This window comes from Ictalurus furcatus, chromosome 25, assembly GCF_023375685.1.
Source record: "Ictalurus furcatus strain D&B chromosome 25, Billie_1.0, whole genome shotgun sequence".
In the NCBI taxonomy this organism is placed as follows: domain Eukaryota; kingdom Metazoa; phylum Chordata; class Actinopteri; order Siluriformes; family Ictaluridae; genus Ictalurus; species Ictalurus furcatus.
In genome coordinates, this window is record NC_071279.1 from 303,378 (window position 1) to 327,500 (window position 24,123).

At 43.0% G+C, this 24,123-nt stretch overlaps 3 protein-coding genes across 7 annotated transcripts in view; all 3 read left to right on the forward strand.

Moving 5' to 3' along the window:
* Positions 1-2,626: 2,626 nt before the first annotated feature.
* Positions 2,627-13,919, forward strand: ak9 (adenylate kinase 9). Of its 4 annotated transcripts, none has more exons than XM_053613830.1 (30): positions 2,629-2,976; positions 3,211-3,312; positions 3,569-3,643; positions 3,728-3,829; positions 3,922-4,061; positions 4,296-4,597; positions 4,884-5,008; positions 5,115-5,265; positions 5,377-5,491; positions 5,671-5,759; positions 6,058-6,252; positions 6,523-6,614; positions 6,699-6,899; positions 7,086-7,376; positions 7,671-7,736; positions 8,158-8,279; positions 8,366-8,585; positions 8,717-8,779; positions 8,858-9,067; positions 9,167-9,385; positions 10,108-10,321; positions 10,476-10,677; positions 11,384-11,530; positions 11,623-11,840; positions 12,015-12,211; positions 12,491-12,660; positions 12,916-13,014; positions 13,111-13,213; positions 13,338-13,458; positions 13,621-13,919. In XM_053613830.1, exons 1-30 carry the CDS (start codon positions 2,959-2,961, stop codon positions 13,842-13,844), a joined length of 4,593 nt encoding a protein of 1,530 aa, XP_053469805.1. In that variant the 5' UTR covers positions 2,629-2,958; the 3' UTR covers positions 13,845-13,919. The 4 variants fall into 4 exon arrangements, 3 of the variants coding, with proteins under 3 accessions (XP_053469805.1, XP_053469806.1, XP_053469807.1); XM_053613831.1 differs by having other exon boundaries at positions 2,630-2,976; positions 13,338-13,452; XM_053613832.1 differs by lacking the exon at positions 7,671-7,736 and having other exon boundaries at positions 2,630-2,976.
* An 838-nt stretch (positions 13,920-14,757) lies between these two features.
* ppil6 (peptidylprolyl isomerase (cyclophilin)-like 6) lies at positions 14,758-19,640 on the forward strand. Its single transcript, XM_053613699.1, has 8 exons — positions 14,758-15,182; positions 15,305-15,400; positions 15,501-15,698; positions 16,624-16,686; positions 16,761-16,908; positions 17,024-17,083; positions 17,237-17,372; positions 18,827-19,640. Exons 1-8 carry the CDS (start codon positions 15,105-15,107, stop codon positions 18,936-18,938), a joined length of 891 nt encoding a protein of 296 aa, XP_053469674.1. The 5' UTR covers positions 14,758-15,104; the 3' UTR covers positions 18,939-19,640.
* Positions 19,641-20,462: 822 nt separating this feature from the next.
* enah (ENAH actin regulator) overlaps positions 20,463-24,123 on the forward strand; it is a 52,068-nt gene continuing 48,407 nt past the window's right edge. Inside the window, exon 1 of one of the 2 annotated variants that reach the window (XM_053613695.1) lies at positions 20,463-20,546. In XM_053613695.1, coding sequence (XP_053469670.1) covers positions 20,542-20,546 — 5 coding nt within the window. In that variant the 5' untranslated portion in view covers positions 20,463-20,541. Of the gene's footprint in view, positions 20,547-20,569; positions 20,752-24,123 lie in introns of those variants that run through there. The other variant, XM_053613696.1, reaches the window with a different exon arrangement.

A 24,123-nucleotide genomic window follows, 5' to 3' on the forward strand; every position in this document is an offset into this window, starting at 1 on the left:
TATAGACAAAAAGTGTGCATAAGTTCAACTTGCATACACTAATCTGACTCCTGCTGGACATCATGATGTCTCAGAGTCAGTTTTATTGACTTAAGAGAGCAGTAGGTGTGGCTGAACAGATATGGCAACTGGAAACATCTCTTGTCAGGGAAAAAAGGGTTCTTTGGTGTTTTATCACCATATAATGTAATGCAGATATCTTCCCTTTACCCTCCCTCTGTCCTTCTCTGTGTGGATGTGACTGCACTGCTGAATACATTTTAAGCTATCGTCGAATTCTCGTGAAAAATAAAACAATAGAAACCATCAAAGAATATCTAATCGACCCAGAGGGACGATTACAGTTTCAAAACCAATACAGGTCCTATTATAACCAATAAAACCATTACAAATTCTGTTCCGTTCTGGCTTTAAGGGAAAACGTGGACACTGCCGCCCCCTGGTGCTTACTTTCGGAAATGCAGACTAATGCATTGCGTTCAGGGTGGTCCACTCTTTAGATCTTTATTGTGTCAATAAAACGTTTTAAACGAATTCATTAAAAGGATGAACAGATGTTCACGCGGTAAACCTGAAATTAGAACACAACGTACATTAAATTAGAAGGATAAGAAAACTGCTAAAAGACTAGGCGACATTTTTAAAGGTGAGTTCAGCCAAGTTTTTATTTATTTACGACTTGCGATTAACTGCCTTTTTTTTATTACAACACGTGTTTTTAAACTTTATTAAACATAAGTCATCTCTTGTAAAAAAACAAAAAAACAAAAACAAAAAAAAGTTCATTTACTCTCGCCCCTCATGTCTGCGCACGCGCGTTGAGCCAGGAGGGTCGCCATGGTAACACTGCAACACAGAACATATATACATTGGGAGCGTGTGCGTGACCTCAGAATTAACTCTAAATATTCTTTTCATATCTCCAGAACCGAAGCAGCACAAACGACTGCGACTGTTCTGCCGAGGTTTTGCGTTGGGTGGGGAAACTTCACGCAGGTTTCAGACAGCCTTTTACGTTGACGTTGATTTGTTATTTATTTGATAGGGTTTTGTTTGTTTGTTTTGAAAGCTTTCTCTTCACCATGGCGTCTCATGGCCCTGGTGCGCGTGGAACCCACTTGTCTGACGAGCTGATGGAGGATGAAGCTGAGAATGAATTTCTGCGTTCCAAGCCTTCGTCCTTTCTTATCCTTGGGAAACCTGTGAGTTTCGACATTCTTATTAGCTTAAATCATACCGTATGGACACCTGACCATCACACCCATGTGTGGTTCTTCCCCAAAACTGTCGCCACAACTTCCCTTCACTGGAACGAAGAGGCCCAAACCCTGTCCCAGTGCGTCTGTGCACAAAAAGACCCGGTGTGTGAAGGTTGGAAGAAGGTAGAAGAACTCGGAGCGTCCTTCACAGAACCCTGACCTCCTCACATCAACATCAGCGCCTGATCTCAACCTCATTAACGCTCGTGTAGCTGAGTGAACACCAATCCCCACAGTCACGCCCCAAAATCTAGTGGAACACCTTCCCAGAAGAGTACACATTATAATGTAAAGTGGGAAGAATCTGGAACTTATCAAGCACATATGGGTGTGATGGTCAGGTGTCCACATACTTTTGGCATACACATATAGCGTATTAACCCCTAGTGTACGCTTGTAACCAGATGCGCTCTGATATTTGTTCTTTTACAGGGTGTTGGGAAGTCGACCCTTGCCAGAAACTTGGCCCGGACTTGGGGGTGTGTCCTCATTGATGGTACTGTTTAGTGTGTCATTTTGATTGATCGGTTCCAGCTCCGTACTGCTGTGTATTATCTGTTATTTTCCTCTTTCTTCAGACACGCCGCTGCTCAGCACTCACATTCGTGATGGTACAGAGCAAGGGAAAGAGGTGTGTGTTTGTCTGCTTTGGTTTTGTTCTCTTCATATAGTTCAAGTCATACTTTTGTACCATGATGTACATGTGACGTCTGGATTTTAGCTTTCAGCGATCCTGGCTGAGGGAAAGAACATTCCGGAGGAGAAGATGGTGACGTTAGTTCTCGAAAAGCTGAAAACAGCAGAGGTGGAGAACTACGGTACGATGACCGAAGGCGGTTAAAGCAGTTTATTGTGACGGCCAATTTCACAGATTACTACAACTCCTATAGCTCATAAAATGACTCCGCCAATACATGTAGGCAGAAGGTACTCTAATCACTTGTTCATGTTGTGCTTGAGCAGGCTATGTTCTGTCATGTCTGCCGTCCATGTCTGGGGAATATCTGAAGATTCACGAGCAAATAGAACTGATACGAAACCAAACACACCCACCGGACTTCATCATCAACATAAAGGTAAAACTTCTTCCTGACGTCACCTCCAGAGTCGAGTGTAAACGGTTCTCCCGTGTCTGTGTGAACAGTTCGGATGAGTGCTGCCTGTTGTCTGTGGATGTAGTGTGAAGATAAGGACCTGATCAACCGCCTTGCAGGCCAGAAGCAGCAGCAGGACGCAGTGAAAAAGGTGTCACGTAACAGTGATGAGGAGGACGAGGAGCATGAGGAGGAGGACAAGGAGGACGAGGAGAAGATGAAGGAAGAGGCACTTTTACATTTACATTTATTCGTTTAGCAGACGCTTTTATCCAAAGCCACTTACAAATGATGAAATACGAGCAACGTGGAGAACGATACGAGTAGTGCTACTGTACAAGATCTTTTAACTGAGTTCTAGAGAAGCAAAGTGTGCAGAGTAGAGGTTTTTTTTTTAAAGATAACGTGGGGTTGGTGTTTTTATGGGTTAGTTAGATGTTCACGGAAGAGCTGGGTCTTTAGCTGTTTTTTGAAGATAGTGACGTCCTGCGGTCCGGATTGAGATCAGAAGTTCATTCCACCGCTGAGGGAAATGTGGTCTGTGAAGGTCAAGAGTCACCCCAAGGTTCCTGGCTGTCCTGGTTGGCTTAGATAAAGCAATATGCATGAATAAAGAAATGGATGTGAGTACTGAGTGGTTGCAAATACTACAAACTGTGCTCCACAGTCGTACTCGTTATAATACAGGGCAGGCAAGGACGTGTTTATTAGTTTATGTCTTCATATAGATTAATGCATAACTGAATCCAAGCTGCTGAACCATGTTTCATGTGTAAACGAGAAAGAGACTGAGACTTATACTCCATGATAGTTGTGTGTGTGTGTGTGTGTGTGTGTGTGTGTGTGTGTGTGTGTAGAACGACACGATCAGTCACTCGGTGAGGCAAAAAGAGTATTACCCAGAGGAGGCCCATCGCAGGATTCTCCTTTATAAAGACACCATGCTCGTGCCTTTGGAGGTGGGAAAGATCTCAGTATATTTGTTGTCTGCACAGCTACAGTAAACTCCAGCGTTCGGCTCCTGTTATGAACACGTGCTGAAACTACTGTACTGTATAATAATGACAAAATGCCATGTGTAATATATGGAGTTGAAATTTTAAAAACCAGTACATACTGGTAAAAACAGTCCTATGAGAATTCTTTTTGTCTAGAGAAAGAGTCAGTACTTGACTGTGTGTGTGTGTGTGTGTGTGTGTGTGTGTGTGTGTGTAGGACTTCATGGCAGCTCACGACCCCCAGTATTTACTTGAGCTTGATGGAAACAAGGATCCAGAAGAGATTATTGGGGTGGGTGACCGCCGTCATATTAAACTGCACTGACTGACTAAGAATTGACGAATTGACGAAAATGATGATTCATTTTGTGTATAGTGTCTTATAAGTCGTCTAGACTTCATGGCTGTGAGGAGAGCAGCTGCACCTATGCGCTTGCTAAACACGGATGAGGAGGAACCGCCTGACGAGATGGACACGGTAAAATCCCCTTTCTTTGTGATTAAACACAATGCCAGGGGCTGCTGCTTGTGTGTTCGCTGCATATTCCGCGTTGTCTTGTCCCGTTGTAGGAAGAGCTGTTGAACATGCTGTCCTCCACGAAGACCATAGCACCAGCTTTCCCTTGGCGAAGGAGTCGCTGGGGCTGCACGTGCCCGGTTGCCCTCAAAGACGGCAAAATGATCAAAGGCAAACCTGAATTTTCCGTCAGGTCAGTGGACGAGGGTAGACGAGAAATGAACGCTGTAAACTGTCTCCAAAACAGTAGCACCTTTCAACAATACAGCTTATCGGCTTTGTGTGTGTGTGTGTGTGTGTGTGTGTATGTGTGTGTGTGGCTATTGACATCAGTGACCAAATACTTAACCTCAGGCAGTCAGTCTTCGTCTGGATAGTACGTGTGGAATTGGTGTTTGTGTTTACTGTTTGTTTTTGTTTCCACCAGCTTCCTGAATAAAATCTACGTCCTGTCCTCTCAAGAGGCTCTGCAGATGTTCATGTTGCAGCCGAGACGGTACCTGCTCCCACCCATGCCACGCCCACCCTGCAAAGTGTCTGTGATCGGGCCGCCACGGTCGGGAAAGAGCACTCTGAGCGCGCTCTTGGCTGAGCATTATGGCGCGGTCGTGATAGACATGAAGAAGCTGACGGAGGTGGTCATGGATAAAATCAGGCAAGAAAAGCTGGAGAAGGCGCATCAGGACACGACGGAAAATGTCAAGGCCTTGACACAGAAGGACGAGTCTGGTGAGAGCTGTAAACATTCCCATGAGTAATTATGGGAGGGTAGGTGGTACTAAATGTTCAACAGAGAAATTTCTGTAGTAATTAAGGATACTGTAAGAATGTATTCAAGTATCTTTCTCATCCGTGGTCTCAATGAGGAAGTAGAGCCTGAAACACCAGTGACAACACAAGCACGTGTAAAGCTCCGTTGGGATGGATTACAGATTAAACGTACTCTACAGGTTCACTGTCAAGCCTTTTGTTGATAAGTGAGACAAATCACTGCCATTGTCGCTCGTTGCTGTAGAAACGGAGGTGACGGAGGATCGCCCGGACGTTCTAGTGGAAGACGCCGTGAAAGAAGCAGAAAAGAAGTCGGTGGAACAAACAGATGATATGTGTGCAAACGCCCTGGACGAATGGATCAGACAGGTACGGCCCTCGAGCCGTGCTTTCGTTCGTGATCTACGTCTTACACTGTACTGTTATTACATAATGGATAAGTATATTACGATAGCTGTGCTCCATAACTATTTAGATTCAGGCAGAAGATGCAGATGCTGAGTTTAAAAGGGGATGGGTGCTGGACAACTATCCCACCACCAGCGCTCAGCTGGCAGCCATACAGAAACTGCATCCTGACCTCATGCCTGATGTGATGTTCTGTCTCAGAGACAGTGAGGGAGAAGGTGCGGTGGAGCTGAGCTCAAAAGATTTACTTCAGCATTTGTTCCTTATCTTGATTAAGTGAGAATTAAACGAGCCTGCGAAGCGTTCAAAAGTCCGACATGTGATTATAGGAAGGACCGTTCTGAGAAGGCTTTATGAAGAGAACAAGGAGGAGGTGGATGCGGTTGTACTAGCTGAACTACAGGAGGAGCGGAGGAAGAACCCAGCAGCAAGCCAAAACACTCAGTGAGTTAGAGCAAACGAGGATAAGAACTAAGCTTCTGCACGTATAGATCATATTTATATATATATATATATAGATATACGATATGTAGAGATACAGAGAGACATTGCTACCTGTAGAGCTTGCATGAAGACTGTGTAAGGTCCAGTTTTACATCCTGTATTTTCTGGACTTCATTCAGGCCGCGGATGGCGGACTCCGAAAACGACACCCTGACAGGCAGTGCTCTTTCCACACTGGAGGTGGTTCCTGAGGAGTCTGATGTTACTGGTACTGCAGCTTCACCATTGTGTTGTTTTATATATATATATATATATATATATATATATCTCATTGTTTTACAGCAGAGGGCCTTGAGCCTGTGAATCAGTAGTAATAAATGGGTGGGTGGAGCCTATAATATCTTCACGTTTTATATCTAGGCAGTAAATGTGTGATAAGTTTTGGGTTGATTGTAGTAATAATGTGTAATAGAGCTCATGTCATGTTCAGTCTGGTGAAATTATTGAGGTGTGTGTGTGTGTGTGTGTGTGTGTGTGTGTGTGTGTGTGTGTGTGTGTGTGTGTAGAGGTGACGTTGCCTAGTACATGGGAACACGGCTATCCTCCTGGCCCAGCGATGCAAATGTACAAGCTGCAGCTACAGAAGTTTACGGAGGACTGGAATAGCATGGAGTCCTCCATCACTTGCAGCTATGTTCTACTGGAGATCGCCAACCAAACCCCTGAGATTCTACTCCAGGAGATGGTTGACCAAGTAGAACGTATGTGACTATCTATTCCCCCCTCTCTCTCTCTCTCTCTCTCTCTCTCTCTCTCTCTCTCTCTCTCTGAGTTTGAACTTGGTTACATTAAAAGAATAACACCATCGCTCTGTCTATACACTGCGAAGTTATGCCACTCATTACAAGTTATGAATTCCAGTGTGAAAAACTAATAATAATAATAATTCCTGGGAGTTTTCGCACATCGGAGGACGTATATTAACCTGTTCAAATGGTCGATACCGCTTTCTTTCCGATTCTCTGATTTAGGACCGTTTAAGTACAAGGCCCAAGAGATGTCCAGCATGGATCTGGATAAAGAGGAGGACGAGGATGTGCTGGAGGACGAGGATGAAGCAGAGGTTGGTGCACAGCCTAACACAAGGTTTATTATAGATGTTGTGTTTTTCCTACATCACTTCCAAACTATTTTCATCCATCCCTAGGAAAGCAGCATTAAAAGGTGGCTTGGGGATACTAAGAAGTACTGCCCGGTCGTGCTCCGGGAGAAGGGCACGTTGGTGCCCTGTGCGAATGATATCGCTGCAAAATACAGAGAGAAGGTCTACTACTTTTCTAGCAGCAACGCATGGGAGAACTTCATGCAGACACCAGAGCTCTATGCTCCAACTACTCGACTACTTCAAGTAGGAGAAGCTGATCGATAAATACTGTGTAACCTACTGTATAATCAACCGTACTCACTATATAACCTTTTCATCTATCATAATCCTCATTGCATATGACACCCCGATGCTCTTTAATACCACTGCTGATTGAAATCATTAGAAGGACAGGAACGTCTTTCACCTCATGCATTTTCACCTCCGTAGCCTCCTGCCCTGCGTATCTTCCTGCTGGGAGTGCGTGGCTCAGGAAAAACCACCCACGGCCACTGGCTGGCGCAGCAGCTGGGTCTCTTTCATGTCCAGTTCCGGGAACGCCTGCAAGAGCTGATTCTGGCCAAGACTCGGACACGCGTGCCCTACGCTGACGAGGCAGAGCCGCCCGAAGAGCCACCCAGTGATCTGCAGAGTCTGCTGCAGGCCAATACCCGGCCCACAGCTTCTCCCGTCGAGCTGAGCCGAAACGAAACCCTCACCAATAATAAAGACCACGCTGAGGTAGGTATGGAGAAGATTCCGTGGCTGATAGAAAAAGTAAAAATCACGCTACCAATTAACATGAGAACAGAGAGATGAAAATGTTTTCCAAGCTAATATTTTAAAAGTATTTAATCTGAATATTTACAATGTTTGTTTTGTCACTTTTTTTAATTTATAATTAATTCCATCGTAAACTTGACCATTCTTCAGTTACTTTTGAACTTTATTTCCCCCTTAATATGTTTTTAAAAAAATTATTTATTTATTTAATTTTTTTGACATAAGTTATGATATCTACTTCATTTCCATAAGGGTTCGTCAATCATTATGGCCAAACAGTTCAGATTTTGTTTTGAGAAGAGAACACTCCTCCAGAAGGTTGGTGATCAGCTGCAAACGTCAGGCTGGCTTTTTTTTAGTAGGGCTTAGTCCACGGTGATGTAGGATTTTCTGAACGGTGGATGTACATATTTGGTACCTGACGTCTCCAGTTCCTTCACCAGTTCCTTCGTCTTGGGGTTCAGTTGAACCTTCTTGATTCTTCCTTGGGAGCCAGTTTGTGGGTCCGTCCTGAACGATGCAGTGTCCGCGCAAGCCGAAGATTTATTTATTCATTTTTGAACATTTGTGTACAAACAATTGTTTGTACAGATGCTCATAGTACCTTCAGGAGGAACTGGATTCGTGTCCACAATCTCGTTCATTTATTAATGATTTTTGCACGCAAGTAGCAATGGGTAGGTTGTAGTTGTTTGAAATGTGTGTATTTTGTACATGAAGACCATGTGTTGCTCCGTAGGAGACTCCTGCACTGACAGATGAAGAGGAAGCTATAAAGTCGTATCTATCTGATGGACAGCCATTAACGCACCAAATCCTAGAGAAGGTTCTGCTGCAGTTCTGGCATCAAGAGCCATACAAGTAAAGGGTTACCCATGCAATATTCAGATTCCGTATATGTATTTCATTTGAAGTGATCCATTTCTTTCACTGACTTTTTATGGTAGATCAACAGGCTTTATTCTCGAGGGTTTTCCTCAGCATTCAGAAGAGGTGTCCTTTCTAGTGGAGCGCCACTTATACCCAGATACCGCCTTAGTTATGTCTGTGGAGGTGTCGGAAGTGGTGAAGCGTCTGCTGCCCCCATGGCTTGACAGATGGAGGGAGAGATGCACACGAAGGAGAGGGCAGATGCAGCTACTTAAAGAGCTACGCAGCAAAATTAGGGTGAGCATGAGAAGATTAATTACAGTTCTGTAGCTGAGAAGGCAAGCGTTCTTGGAAAACAATGGCTCAAATATCACAAATACATTGTTGACCACATGATTAAGGATGGTCATTCTCATTCCGTTAACCAGGAGGAGGCCATTGCTCGAAGAAGAGCCGAACTTGTGTCCGAATATGCACCCCAAACACCCAGAGTAAGACATAACTACTGTATAGATCTTGTCGCTAACACTGTAGTGCACTGAGCCTCAAGATGACCTAATTCCACCTAGGAAAAGGATGACGAGGAAGATGAGGTGCAGGAAGATGAAGATCAGCTGAACTGGGAGCAAGAGCTGGAATACAAGCTGCTGGAGGAGTTTCCCGAGGAGGAGCAAGAGGACGAAGAGGAAGAAGAGTCCGAGGCCAGCGCAGAGTATCGGATAGGAACAGAGATCAGTGAGAGGTTTGACCGGGATGACGGCAACCTCAACATGATTATGGTAAACATAGTTTGGGAATTGAGTAAAATGATATGACTTGAAATTAAATAGTCTCTGTTTTTTAAAGACGCATGAACTAAATGAACTACTTTCTTTCAGGAGCTTCTGGCTGAACACCGGATTCCTCACCTGGCGGTCAGTGCCGGCCGGAAGCCTCACATTGTGCGCGCCAAGCTACTGAAGCAGGTCAAGCCTCTGGTGGAGAACAGGGAAGCTCTATTTCAAACGTGTTATCCCATCAACTATACCACTGCTCAGAAACTCCTGCGCTTCTCCTACAAGTACTACAGTGCCTTCGGCTGTTGGGATCCCGTCCGGGTTAGTTGCAGAGCGGAGCGTTCTAACTTACGCTCGTATATGAATTCAAACTCTTCAATTTGCGTAGGAGGCGTCACTATACAACGATGATGATGATCCCAGTTGTGATTTTCGGGGCACTTTAAGCCCCTCAAAAAGTACTGTTAACTGAGTACGATGCAGCATATTCCTGCATGCAGAGTCCTGGCTCTAATCGTCATGTTAATGTTAATCATTGCACATTTGGTTTAATTCAACAATATAGCTTTCACCTTAATTATATTTCAATATTATAATTATTATTATTATAATTTATTAATTAAATTATAAAATAAGGGCCATATATATAATATTTATATATATATATATATATATATATATATATATATATATATGGGGGGGGGATATGTATGGTACTTTGTACCATTGGACATTGTACTTATAAAAATGAACAAAGGAAAGAATTATACATTAGCATGAAAAAAGAACAAAATTGATGTGAAAAAAAGGTATTCAGACACTATATTAAAAATGTAGGCTTATATATGGTTACATATAAAGGTTACACCCAATACATTACGTTTCTGGATATAAATGCTCCAAAAATATTCTCACATAAGATTGTATCCGAATATATGGGGAAAAAAATTACATTCATACATGTCCTTCAAAATAGCTAAAGTACACATTTCATGTAAATAATGACTCTCGTTTCGTTTCGTTTTGTTTTGATGTGTATATAGTATGCAGAGGGAGATCTGATCCAGCATATGCAGGACCCCATTAATACTAGCTTCTTTGTCATCTTGCACGACTTCATTTACTTCTTTGCCTCCGAGGAGACACGCAACACTTTCATGATCAACCCTATCAAATACCACCTTCAGCCCAAGCCCAACCCTTCCCTGCCCATCAAACTTGCCATCATCGGTAGTCCGAAATCCGGAAAAACCACAGGTCGGTGGCCGTTGCTTGTGATGACGTACAGAAGTTAGCGTAGTCGGATAAAACTTTATGAAACATTATAAGGCTTTAAAGCATGCCTACAACACAAACTTAACAAAAGCTGTTTTTATTATTTCTGTATGTTGGTGTATGTTGTGTGAGGTAGTTGCCTGCATGTTTGCCCGTGAATATGGACTGGCACATGTAACCATCGGTGGTGTAATGCGGACCGTGCTCAGTCTCCAAGACAAGACAGAGCTCGCCACCGAGATGCTGAAGTACTTGAGCCAGGGCTTGACTGTGCCTGATGAACTGGCCATTCAGTGCCTAGAAGTGGTCCTTTTGAACGTAGTCTGCAGCACACGGGGGTAATGAACCGTTTCAGTCGCAAGTCTGCTTACACTAGGGTATTGTTTCTGGAGAAACCAGATCTAGAGATCTATACATTACTATTTCTGTTGACCAGAAGGTTGTGATTTAAAATCCCAAACAGGCAAACAGGCAAACAAAAGTGCCCAAACAAAAAAATTTTGGGCACTTATGGTTAGGGTTAGGGTTAGAGTTGTTAATCCTCAGTTACTGCAGGGTCTAATTCCAGATTTCTGTAAAGCTGTTTTGATGCCTATTGTACAAACACTGTAAAATAAAATGGAATTTAATGCCAGGCCCTATAGCATCATTCCAAATCTTTACAAACCTACAATTTCCCCATGGGAGAGTGCTAAACCAGTGAAAACTTTTGGTAGGCACAGTACTTGTCCACTTGTAACCTCAAAGCCCATCTTCATGCAGATGAGTGCAGCTGGTGCAGTGCTTTTAGCCAGACAGACGACGCCATTTTGAAGGTAAAGCCGTCTGATTCACTGTAACCTAATGCCATAGAAATGCGCAGTGAAGCCATGCGGTAGTGGACTTGTAGGCAACAATCATAAATTCTAAATCTCCTGCCTGGTCTTGAGGGTTTTCATTTCGTTTCAGTGTGAAGAGTAGAGATATATATATATATATATATATATAAAACACTTATGCTGTCTTGAAAAGGCTGAAAAGGCACTCGTTCGATCTTCAACCCAGGTACGTGCTGGATGGATTTCCCATGACCAAAAGACAGGCGGACCTGATGGCAGCTCGTCGCATTATTCCTATTCGAGTGATCGAGCTGCAGATAGACAAAGACGAAATGCTGAGGAGAGGCATGAAAGATATGATGAAGCCAGACAGGTCTGACGCTATTCACTCAGTGAGTAAAGAAACGAACGTAAAAAGCGTGATCTCTAAGTGTAGTAATGCCGTCATCCTCCTCCCGTTTACAGGCCGTACCCGATGCAGGACAGCACTCGGTTCCTGGACGTCCGAATTTCCTGCTTTAAGCGTGAGGTTGAGGCAGTCAGGAAACACTTCCATCAGCAGTACCAAAACTGGGTTCCAGTTGATGCGCACAAAAGCAGTTGGTGGGTATGGCATCAGATTCTGGATGAAACCCAGATTAGTATGCGACACATCCACACCTACCTGAAGAGAATTCGTAAAGGTGAGCGCCGAGAAGAAAAATGCCTGGATGAACTCCTTCCTGTACTTATTCCAAATGGTTTGACCTTGAAGCTGTTAAGTTAATTTTCTTACCATCCGTTCTCTCCCTATATTTCAGTCAGCACACTGAAAATATGAATTCAAGGCCGTTTTAACTCCATAAATTTTCTCTCAGGCCAGGCTGCCAGCATAGCGCATCTGTGTATTACTCCGTGCGAGCTTCAGTCTCGACTGGGCGAGTTTGGCCATTATTGTCCTGTGAGCTTGGCTCTCCATAAACACTTGGTAGACTGCTCCCTCAACACTTCCCTGGATTTGGCTGCAGAGTTCAGGAGACGCTACTACAAAATGGCATCCAGGAAGTATCTTGAGGTGGAGGTCTAATCCAGTCTGAATTCTTTATATATCTATATATCGATAATGTTATGTTAGAGATAATTGTGCTTTGAAATATGAGCACTCTTTACAAGTAGTAGCCCACATACTGTATAACACAAATCGGGAAAGAAATATGATTTTTGATTATTTAAAGAAGTGAAAGGGTCGGGGTCATGACCCACTGAACAAAACTTACAAAACATCAGATTCTCTACATGTACAATAGCGTTCTATAAGACTGTCATTTTTCCCCCCATCTCTCCATTACAATAGAAATTTCTTGAGGCACCAGAGCAGTTTTTGGCCCCAATTTGCCCTCATAAGCTGCCCCTTCCTCAGTTTCTTCCCCGTAAGCTGAGTGCAGGCGAGGTGAGGAGTCGCTTCCCTCAGCAGGTGGAGCTAAAAGGCTACTGTCCAGTCACGTACCTAGAAGGCCAGCAGAGGTACACAACATTTTAGATATCATTTTAAAATTCTCAGCTTTGTGTCAAAGTTCATTTATGGTCATTTGTGTTAAATGTAAATACATACAACATACCAGTCTGTAATATTCACTATTGCTGCGTATACTGTATAGACACTTACCACACCAATGCCCATAATACACACACAGACATAACTAACCAAGTCAGTGTACGCTTGTGAAGTGTTTTTTATTTTATTTATTTTAACCATTTTCCTTTGTCCCTTGTGTGAAGGTATGAGGCTCTGGTTCGTGGCAATGTGAACTTTGCAGTGGAATACCAGGAGAAGATCTACATTTTTGAGACAGAGGAGAAACGACACAAGTTTCTAAGGTGACAGTTGTTAGAAAAGCCCCAGTATCTCTGAGCCACTGTAACTGCAATACTCGGGTAATTGACTAATAAGATTATTTTTGCACCCGTTCCCAGATCACCTGAGACTTACTGGCACCAGAAAGTCCCTCATAAACTTCCACCACTGGGAGACCCAATACAACTGACCTCTTTGCCAAAACTGGGTTATTTGGAACAGGTACGAGGGAAATAGATGAGACACTGGCATTTTTTTCCACACTAATTGTTTTTGAATTGCATTTCAGCCATGCTTTCATTTAAAATCAACATTAAATCTCATTTGTGTGTATTCTCCATCCAAGGGAGTAGCCAAAGCCATCATTAAAGGCATGACAGAGTTGGGCAACCTCAAGCCAAAGTTCCCGTACCTCAGCATGAAGAGATCTGCTATACACTACCTGGCCTTACATCTTAAAGGTAATGGTGAGTTTAGTTTTAGATGTTTAGTCCAGTGGAAATGAGGCAGCAACTCTTGCTTTGCCAAATATTAGGAATTAGTTTGTTATTAAGAACACTCAACAAGTGCATAGTTTTCATCATTTGAATCTCTTATTAAATGAACAATTTTCCCCATCTTCTACACAGCATATAACAAAACATCGAGCTACACTCAGAAGAAGTACAAGAAGAAGCTGGCTCAGTATGAGGATGACTGTGAACTCATCCCCTACTTGAGTTCCACTCTGACCCAGAAGTACAAGCCTCCTCATGAGCTTCCCATCGATTTCAAACATAAGCTTCGCAGGTTTCTTGCCTTGAAGGACTACGCTGAAACTCCATCAGGACTGATGCCGCTTGGAGGGAATTAATGTAGAGCTTGTTCCAGTTTAACTTATTCACCTCAAAATCTGAATAAAACCTTTATTTGTTTGAGCAATATAAAATGTCCTCAGGTCAATTCGAGCCAAGTCTATTAAATGGTTGAAAAGAATACGCAAAAAACAGACATGGTAAATATGAAACTAAACATGAGTTCATGTCAAAATCCTTGTGGAGTACACGGCACTTGTGACTCTTCATGTTCAGAGAAGAGAACAAGTTCTAAGATTCTGAGCATCTGCAGTCATGGTGAGAAGGGTTTGGGAGGAGGTTCCTGCTACCCCAAGCACCATTTCACTCCCATTAACCGGTCAAACAGGTTTGCTCTTCTCACTGAAGCAGCTGCTGAGAAGCCAGTTAGAAGAAGATCTGCTAGGTCTTTAGGGGCACCAGCAGCTTTAGTTGTAGACCAGGAACCAGGGCACTGGACATAGCAGGTAATCTCAGAGTTTTAGGAATGCACCACAGGTTACGGTCGCTGAACTGCTGGATGTCTAGGTGGTGCTCCAAAACCAATGTGGGCTTTATAGGTAATTGGAGTACTTTGAGGGCAAGGCTGGCCTGTTAGAGCGGGATGGTCTCCATATCACTCAGGAAGGTGCGGCTCTCATTTCTTGCAGCAGAGCACATAGTCTCAGACCAGTCCAGACCAGTCCAGACCAGACAGACAGACAAACAGACAGGCTAAACCGACTGCTAGCTGTCGTCACTCAGGTTCCACCATACTGAGATTGTGTTTGTTTTCCAGGCTACAGAACAAATGTAGAAATACTCAGGAAGTTTGTTTTAGTAATCTAATTTACATCACATTAGACCATGCCAAATGCACAGCCAGCACCTTAATAAATCAATCAAATAAAGAGTGCTTATTGTAAATAAAACTATTACTAATTGGGGATTTAATGTAATGTGTTTAACACAAACATGGATTAGGCCTAATGAGTAATGTAGCAATAAAGAAACTATACCTAGCTATAGTCTAAATACAATCATTTCAACATCGTTTTGGTTGTTAAAAAAAAGGTTTAAAAGAAGATATTTCCAAGTACGAGGAGGACTTCATTATTGTTTTCATTTTATTGTAAAAAGGTGTCACAAAAGTCTGCTTCATCCACCTGTGTGTGTGTGTTTGTGCATGTTTTCTGTGTTCAAGGCTTTAAATAGCAACTTGCGTCATCTTAGCGCGCCAGGTCTACCGGTTACCATAGAGACCGCCCGGCTTGTTTACTTTAGACGCGCAGTAGTTAAACATGGCGTGTGAAATGCAGTTGGAAATTGTTGGTTTGTTAAAAACGCACCATTTTCATGCTGCTAAAAGTATTGCCGAGGTAATTACTCTGTGAATCTTTGGTTCTAAAGTTTCACATCTGTAACTGACCAAAAATAGTGTTTCTTTATTAATTTCAGTTATTTTTCATTGTTGTTGTTTTGGGGTTTTTTTTTAACACAGGGACTGAAACAAAAATTCCCAACTTCATTTGCTGACCCCATCATTCGGCCGTTGCTTGAAAGTGACTGGCATGTCTATATAACGAATAAAAGAAAGGTAAGGTTCTCTCACCTTTATGTATTTCATGTTAATTGAGTGTTTAGATCATGAAATGCCCAGGGTTAGGGTTAATGCGACGGATGTCTTGTGGTTGCAGGAGCTCAGGGGGGAGATGTGGCAGTACCCTGGTTTAAAATATAACGTGGCGTGCTTTGTGAGCGGGAGTTTGCTGGGTGATGAGAAGCAGCTGCGTGGTTGGGCAGAGAAACACTGGACGTTCACCTTCTACCGTCCCCAAGCACTTTACATGGCTCTCGCGCAGGAGTGCTACACCCAACACCTGCACAGCACTGGGGTAAGTACGCCCAGAGGGTTCCAGCACTGACAGTCTGACCCGCTCGCACAGAAGCTCTGGCATTCGGGTGTCAGTCAAAGAAAAACTGAAATATACACTCCATAAAAGTGACCTCCATAAGGTCATGGTTTACTCCGTTGACCTGCACAGAGCTCTGACCTCAACCCCTCTGAACTGTTGGACGCCAGCTCCATGCCAGACCATCTTGCCCGACATCGGTGCCCAAACTCTTGTGGCTGAAAATCCCCACAGCCACGTTCCGAACTCTCTCCACGTGGAACGTCTTCACAGAAGAGTGCAGGTTAAAGGGCGAACCGCTGGATATTATTGTCCATGCCTACGGAATGTGATGTCCAACACTAAGGTGTCCACATACTTTTATCCATACCGTGTATGAACAAAAGGACAGCATAAGAATGCTACTAAAATCAGTTTGAATTGCCCAACTGGGTACAGTGCTCACCGTCAGCTAAACACAGTCACGATACTCAACACACAGAAACCCAACCGTGTCCTGACTCATCTTTATAACAGACCTGCAGCAATCCAAATGATTCATTTGTTTACACCGAAGTGCGAGAAAGGGTTCAGTTCTAGAAATAATAAAAGTGATATCACGACATGTACACTGGCTCGCAGGTCAGGAACGTTTTATTATTATATTTAAAAAAAAAAACGTGATTAATAAAACAAATTCTCTCATTTGTTAGTCGCTTTGGATAAAAGTGTCTGCTAAATGAATAAATGAATAAATGAATAAATGTAAATGTATACAATTTGATCTTTAAATCAACGCCAAGCCTTTCACGCTTTGGCATATGCTGTAACAGTAGAGGGCAGTGGTGTAATATCTTGCTTGATTATTTAATACAGTAGTATTAAATCCTTACTCGTACTTACTCATGCTTGCCATCTCTCTCTACAGCACGTATTTGTATACATGGACGTTATGATTGGAGACGAGGCGGTCGGGCGAATGCTGTTTGAGGTAAGGTCTGCTTAAGGATTCACTCAATCTGTAGTTTTGTGCGTTCTGATTCAAGACGTTTGTGTTTTCCTCAGCTCTTCTCAGATCTGTGCCCGAAGACATGTGGAAACTTTAAAGCGCTGTGCACTGGAGAGGCACGCACCTCTCGAAGCAATCTCACACTTTGCTATAAGGACTCGTTATTGAACAGAGTCGTGCCTAATGGCTGGGTCCAGGGAGGAGGTACTATACTATAACACACACACACACACACACACACACACACACACACACACAGAGAGTAAAAATGTCTCGAATAGATGGTTAGAATTTGAATGATTTTTTGTCTGTATTACAGACATTACAGGACAAAGCAGAGGCAATGGCGGGGAGTCCATCTATGGTCCAACATTTGAAGGTACAGGATTGTTGTCCATGCAGCGTTTGACCACAAACCTTTAAAAACGTAATTAGACACGATGAGAACTCGTATACCGTACTGAATTTTCTCTAATAGTTCCAGTCTCTTGTCAGTGGATCATATAATCAGCCACTGATGTCCTTTTCGTAGATGAGAATTTCTCTGTGTCTCACAACAAGCGAGGCATCCTGGGCATGGCCAACCGAGGTCCCCACACTAACAGCTCTCAGTTCTACATCACACTACAGCCAGCCCTGTGGATGGACAAAAAATATGTGGCCTTTGGGTAGGTGTTTCAGCTCATGTACCACATCGATGAAAAAATGTTTCTCGAGGAACGTTTGCATCTGTACACAAAAACGAGGTTTAGTAACACAATGAGACGAAGACAAAGGAGGATATAAATAGACAAGCAAATCGAGGGAATATACTCTGAGCTCCCAGACACACCAAAGACAGGACCGGGATCGAAAATACAGTCATGGGGGAAAAAGACAGTAAAAAAGACAGTGTTTTTTATTTATCAGGGCCTAAATGTCAATTCTGTGGTCCTCACAGTATATAACCTCAGGTTCAATATTCAACATGTAGTCAATTTTTCCCAAGAAGTAAACCAACATTCAGAAACCAGGTGGGAAAAAATAAATACACACTTCCTACGTCCACAATCGTTAACAGAGCAATTAGCAGCCGGGTGTTACTTATGAAATGCTGAAGATTAGTTAATGATAAAGAAGTACGACTACATCAATAAAAGCAGAACTTTTGGCACTCTGGTGATCTGGAACACTCAGGTGTGTGTCTACATCATGCCAAGAAGAAAGGACATCAGACATGAGCTCAGAAGCAACTGTTGCTGCTCATCAATCTGAGAAGGGTCATAAGGCCATCTCCAAACAGTTTGAAATTCACCGTTCTACACTGAGCAGGATTGTTTATAAATGGAGACGGTTGTCTTGAAAAATTGTCCCAGGAGTGGAGTGGGTGATCCCAGTAAATTCAGTCCAAGGTCAGACCGTTTAATACTCAGAGATAGAAAGAAAACCCCAAATATGAAATAAGAATAAGGCAGCATGACTTGGGTTTGAAACGTTGCATGTGAACAAACCACAAAAGTTCAGGAACACTATTCTTTGGACTGATGAGACCAAGGTGGAGATGTTTGGTCATCATGCACAGCACCATGTTTGGAGAAAACCAAACAGCGTATCACCACAAACCCCTCATACCAACAGTGAAGCACGGTGGCGGCGGCGTGATGATCTGGGAAACTTGCAGTCATTGAGACAACGATGAACTCCACTTTATACCAGAATATTCTTGAGACAAGTGTGAGGACATCTGTCCAGCAGCTTGAGCTGGGCTGAAATTGGGTCGTGCAACAGGACAGTGTTTCCATGTACACCAACAAATCAACATCTAAATGGTTAAAGAACAAGAAAAATCAAGGTTTTGGAATGACCAAGTCAAAGTCCAGACCTCAACCCACATCAATCACCAAAGACCACACAATAGTTATTTATTTAGGTGCCAATAAATAAAAACATAGAATCAAAGGTGTACTTTCTTTTTCCCCAAGACATAAATGACCTTTTCAGTATCCAGTGAAAGAAGTCGAAACCACGGAGCAGAAAATACAATAATTAGAGAACTACATAATTGAAACACCCATTTAAAAAAATATAAAAGAAGTACAGCCTTTGTATTTTTCTCAATATTGCATTTTCCTCTCTCCCTCAGGCAAGTTGTTGAAGGCACAGAGGTTCTCAGGAGACTAGAAGAGGTGCCCACTTATAACGAAAGGCCCAAACAAGACTGCAAGATAGTCACCTGTGGATTATATGATCCTTGACTGACTGTCATGGTGTAAAGATTTAAAAAGAAAACATTTCACTTGTAGATGTTTTTTTTGTACTTTACTCTGCTTTTTCCGTGTTTTCTTCACGTGTTCTTCCGACCCGAGTGGCTTGCGTTCGGGCAGAAGAACGAACTTTACGTCTTTTGAAACGCAGTTAAGGAAACGAGGGTCTTAAACTTCAGCCATAAACATTTCGGGGTTTTGCCTGTACATCTTCAAAGGGATAACAGAATAAAAACGTGCTTGCTGAAGGTGGTCGTCATGTTCCTCCTACGAATAATTTCATTTTTGATGACAATGTGTGCTAATATAAGACTGTGTACCAATATGTACACTCTTCATAAGGAAAACAAACTTCAGTTTTATAGCCAGATCATTAGCATGCACATACTCTTCCTCGGGCCATAACATGGCACCCCTGGAGCAGAGAGAGGGTCCGGCAGTGGGAGCATCGTGGTGCTGGGGTTGGAACTCATAACCTTTTGATCGATTTATTTATTTATTTATTTATTTAAAATTGCTGAGCTACTGTTGTCTTTATGTAAACTCTAGCGCAGTGGTCAGCAACGATCGACCTTCCCGAGGGTTTCATCTCCAACCAAAATCTAACACGCTTGTTTTAGCTTAAGGTGCAGATTAGACGGTCAGGTGGCTGGTTGGCGCTTAAAAAAGGAAGGTAGATCTCCACGAACAGAGTTCCATCACCACCAACATCAACAACCAGGCCACGGTTAAAGTCACAGATATTAATGAGTCTTTATTAATCACATATACATTACAGTCTTCAGGAAAGTTGTCAGGAAGTCGGGGTCAGAGCGCAGGGTCAGCCATGATACAGCGCCCCCTGGAGCAGAGAGGGTTAAGGGCCTTGCTCAAGGGCCCAACAGTGGCATCTTGGCAGTGCTGGGACTTGAAGCACCTTCTGATCAGTAACCCAGAGCCTTAACGGCCAGGCCACCCCTGTCCCATATTGTGTAGTTACTGTGATTGTAGTATTTGAAGATTGGGTTAAGGATGAACAGGAAGCTCTATGATAGTAACTAATGTCTGTTTAAATAATGCTCTTTGTCATTAAAGAGCTGCCCACACCGTGGCGTCATTTCCTCATTTCCTCATTTCCCCGTCCCCTCACCACTCACTCGCCTGGGCCTCCTGGAACGTCCATATTGAAGGACTCACTGTTATTACGTGGGGGCGTGGCCTGTGCGTCTCCTACGTATTTTACGTAACGCAGAAAAAAAAAAAAAAAACCCCTTTACGTAAGTCCTGGAGCCGCGCGAGGACTCCAGCGGCAAGCCGCCGCTTTTTCACGCGCGTTGATTATTAAACAATAAAGACGAGGAAAAAATCTCCCACTCGCGCGCTCTCTCTCTCGGTTTACGCACGGTGCTTTGATTTATCATGTAGAACCGCGGCGTGTTTCTTTTTTAAAACATTTTCTCCCTTTTTATTTAATTTGTCTTTTTTTGTTGTTGCTCGCGCGCTCTCGTGCGGCGTCCCATTGATTAAAGTCGTGCTTTTGTGGCGCGCGGAAGTTCTCCCGACTTCTATAAATAACTCCACAGGAGCGAGGAGATCGGCGGAGGAGACCACCGTCATGAGGTAAGGAGAAAGCAGACGCTGTCAGGGGGAAGGTTGAGCTGGATCTGTAGGCTTGGAGCTGGAGGAACCCTCTGAGATTCAGCTCTGGTCAGACAGACAGACAGACAGACAGACAGATAGATGATGATGATGATGATGATGAAGCGACATGAACGTGTCCAGCATGCGCTTTTATCTGTGCAGTCCTGTTGATCGTGTTGCTACGGTAACCACGCCGATATTTTATACACACACACACACACACACACACACACACACACAACCTGTTCACTTCATTCTGTTCTGAATAACACCGAGTAGAAACATGCTTATTTTGTGGACTGATTGGTGTGAATCTGCATCTGTAGCCATCAGTTTGTTGCTTTGCCTTTTCATTATTATTTTAAATGGAGGCGTTTTTAGGCTCCAACATGTTTCAGGTCCCATACAGTGGAACAAAAGGCTAGCACCAAGAGCTCTGTGTTAATACGAGAACATCACTTCCAAGTCCGGTCTTCATACAGGACCGAGGCTTTCGCCATGGATCGGACCCCGGCGACCGGGTGGGATTCGGACCCCGGCGAACGGGTGGGATAAGGACCCACACGACTGTCACTAACGAAACGAGGAGAGGTGTTAATGTAGCTTTGCTCTTGAAGACCAGTCTGATCAATCTGAACCAAGAGCGAAGATTAAAGGTTACGCTCTTCAATAACGCCCCTCTCAACTCGATCTAGTCCTAGTCCCAAAGATGGTTCTCACAGTGTTCACGGAGGTCCAGCTCCATCAGTGTGTATTAACCATGGAAAGAATTCAATAATAAGGAAACTATTTTGGCCAGCAGTAAGACCTTTGTGTAGTACTGTTGGAGATGCAGCTCAATGTGGAAAGGACTTGCACAACTTTGGTGGTGGTGGGGTTTTTTTTTTTTCCCCTCAGGCATTTGGTTTCAAACTATAAGGACACAAAAACACACCAGATGGAATAACAGAAAGACGTTCTTTCCACTTCCGACTGTATACTGATCTTTTTTTTTAATAGCAGCAGCTCATCTTATCTGTGGCTTTTTATTTGAACCCGAGGCTCTTTATGGTGTAGATCTTTTATGGTGTAGATCTTTTATGGTGTAGATCTTTATGGTGTAGATCTTTTATGGTGTAGATCTTTTATGGTGTAGATCTTTTATGGTGTAGATCTTTTATGGTGTAGATCTTTTATGGTGTAGATCTTTTCTGGTGTAGATCTTTATGGTGTAGATCTTTATGGTGTAGATCTTTTATGGTGTAGATCTTTTATGGTGTAGATCTTTATGGTGTAGATCTTTATGGTGTAGATCTTTTATGGTGTAGATCTTTATGGTGTAGATCTTTTCTGGTATTGGCGTTCCTTGTGCTGTTCTTTCACCAGGAATAAACTGAGCAGGGGGCCGGCGCAGATTTGCGTGTTCTTGTTTGGCTTCAGAGTTTCGTGTTTGACTCCTCATATATCTGAGGACGTGCAAAAAAACCCCAAAAACGTTGGATTTGGCTTTCTCAGAAAGACTTTAGTGGTGATTGCAGTCTTTGCGTCGGTGGGAAACAAGATCCGTGTAGGTAAGATTGGTATTCCTTGGCTGAGAAATGTAGGATAATATTTTCTTCCTGTGATGTTGGACCACGTTGATTCATTTTTGTCTCTTCTCTTGGTAATAGAACTCTATATTCCATGGTAACCCCACCCTTCCACCTACACACACACACACACACACACACAAGCCACTATACACAAGAGACAGCTGAACACTGAACGATTTGTGAAGCATGAACACGAGGCAACTCGTCCGCTGTTGTACTGATCCGAGAGTTGTGTAAAAACAAACGACGGACTTTCCCGTGGCGCAGTTTCTACATACTTGTCGCTACTGACGCATTTTGTTATTGACAATTTTAGGTGAAATTCTTCCAAGAACAGTGTTCGTGTCTGTAACCTGTTAAAAGGCTTACTAATTCCCCAAATCTATGAGTCTGCATTGATAATGGAGCTGGACGAGACAGATCAGCTGGACGAGACACAACCAGACCTGATTACTGCAAACCCTGTTCAATCACATCTACACTTAAATAGAACTTTATAAGCAACATGAAGTTGGTTAAAAGATCTTACCCAGTAACACACTATGCCAAAGCTGAAAGAGATTCCAGAAAAGGTGACTGAAGTACATCAGTCTGGGAAGGGTTACAAAGCTATTTCAAAGGTTCTGGGACTCCAAAGAACCACAGTGAGAGCCGTTATCTCCAAATGGAAAAACTCAGCACAGTAGTGAACCTTCCCAGAAGTGTCCGACCTTCTGAAATTCCTCCAAGAGCACAGCAAAACACACCTTGATGATCCTCAAACCTTTTGGGAGAATGTTCTGTGGACTGATGAGGTGAAAGTGGAACGGTTTGGAAGACAGGGTCCTGTTACATCTGGAATAAACCAAACACCGAATTACACAAAAAGATCATCATACCTACGGTCAAGCATGGTGGAGGCAGTGTGATGGTGTGGGGATGCTCTGCTGCTTCAGGGTCTGGGCAACTTGCAGTAATTGAGGGAAACATGAATTCTGCTCTCTAGCAGAAAATCCTAAAGGAGAATGTCCGGTCTTCAGTCTGTAAGTTGAAACTCGAGCGTGACTGGATTAGACAACGATCCGAAGTGTAGGAGTAAGTCCTAGTCCTAGAAGTACGTGGAAGACTGATCTCAGTTATCAGAAGCGTTTGGTTGCACAGCCAGATTTTAAGTTTAAGGGGGCAATTAGATTTTACACGGGTGATGGTTGATGAATCACTTTTTTTTTTGCTTCAACATAAATCATTAAATAAAATCGGTATGGTTTGTTACTCGGGTCGCCTTTGTTTTATGTTGTATTCCGTTTGAAGCTTCTCTGCCAGAAGAAATCAGGACTCTCACAGCACTGCGTCCTTCAGAGAGCGCGGAGAACGAGTGATGACTGACTGAAAAGATTCACCACAGTCTTAAGCATAATAACTTTAACTTTCAAACTTTTATATTCAAATTTTCAACCTCATGGCTGAGTCTTGAACACTGTACACGTGTGTTAAATCTTTTAGGTTTTGCTTCAACCTCCAGCTGTTTCCTTTTACTAACACTTACTTTGCCAGCCTTTTGTTGACCCCCCCCCCCCACACACACACCCAAACTGTTTTTGAGACAGTGTAGTGCCCATCGAATTCAGTGACCCTATTTTATGCTCTCGTGAATGTGTTTTTTTTAGATTTGCAAAATCGTTGCGTTCTGTTTTTATTTACACTGGTTTACGGTTTCCACAGCGTCCCAACTTTTTTGGAGTTGTAGTTGTAGGTTTTCAGCGGACACAGCTCTGCGTTCTTTGGATTTGTCGCTGCTGTTTGTCTGAAAGAAAGCCTGGACGGATACCGCACGGAACATTTCTTTAGCTCTGTGGTTAGTTGTTAGGCCCATGTTTATTTTCTTTTGCCTGGTTGGGGTTGGCTTATTTATTTATTTATTTATTTATTTATTTATTTATTTATTGAACTCTAAAGCTCATTTAAAAAGTAATGGTCAGGGAGATGCCTTCATGTAAGGACGAGTG

What these genes read in the sequence shown, in the direction of transcription:
- ak9 (XM_053613830.1), top strand. An exon ending in CGCCTGACGAGATGGACACG is followed by an intron (nt 3,830 to 3,921) that starts GTAAAATCCCCT and finishes GTCCCGTTGTAG; the next exon opens with GAAGAGCTGTTGAACATGCT. An exon ending in GCTGTTGGGATCCCGTCCGG is followed by an intron (nt 9,386 to 10,107) that starts GTTAGTTGCAGA and finishes ATGTGTATATAG; the next exon opens with TATGCAGAGGGAGATCTGAT.
- ppil6 (XM_053613699.1), top strand. Translation starts at nt 15,105, where the DNA reads ATGGCGTGTGAAATGCAGTTGGAAATTGTTGGTTTGTTAAAAACGCAC. An exon ending in AACACCTGCACAGCACTGGG is followed by an intron (nt 15,699 to 16,623) that starts GTAAGTACGCCC and finishes CTCTCTCTACAG; the next exon opens with CACGTATTTGTATACATGGA. An exon ending in AAAAAATATGTGGCCTTTGG is followed by an intron (nt 17,373 to 18,826) that starts GTAGGTGTTTCA and finishes TCTCTCCCTCAG; the next exon opens with GCAAGTTGTTGAAGGCACAG.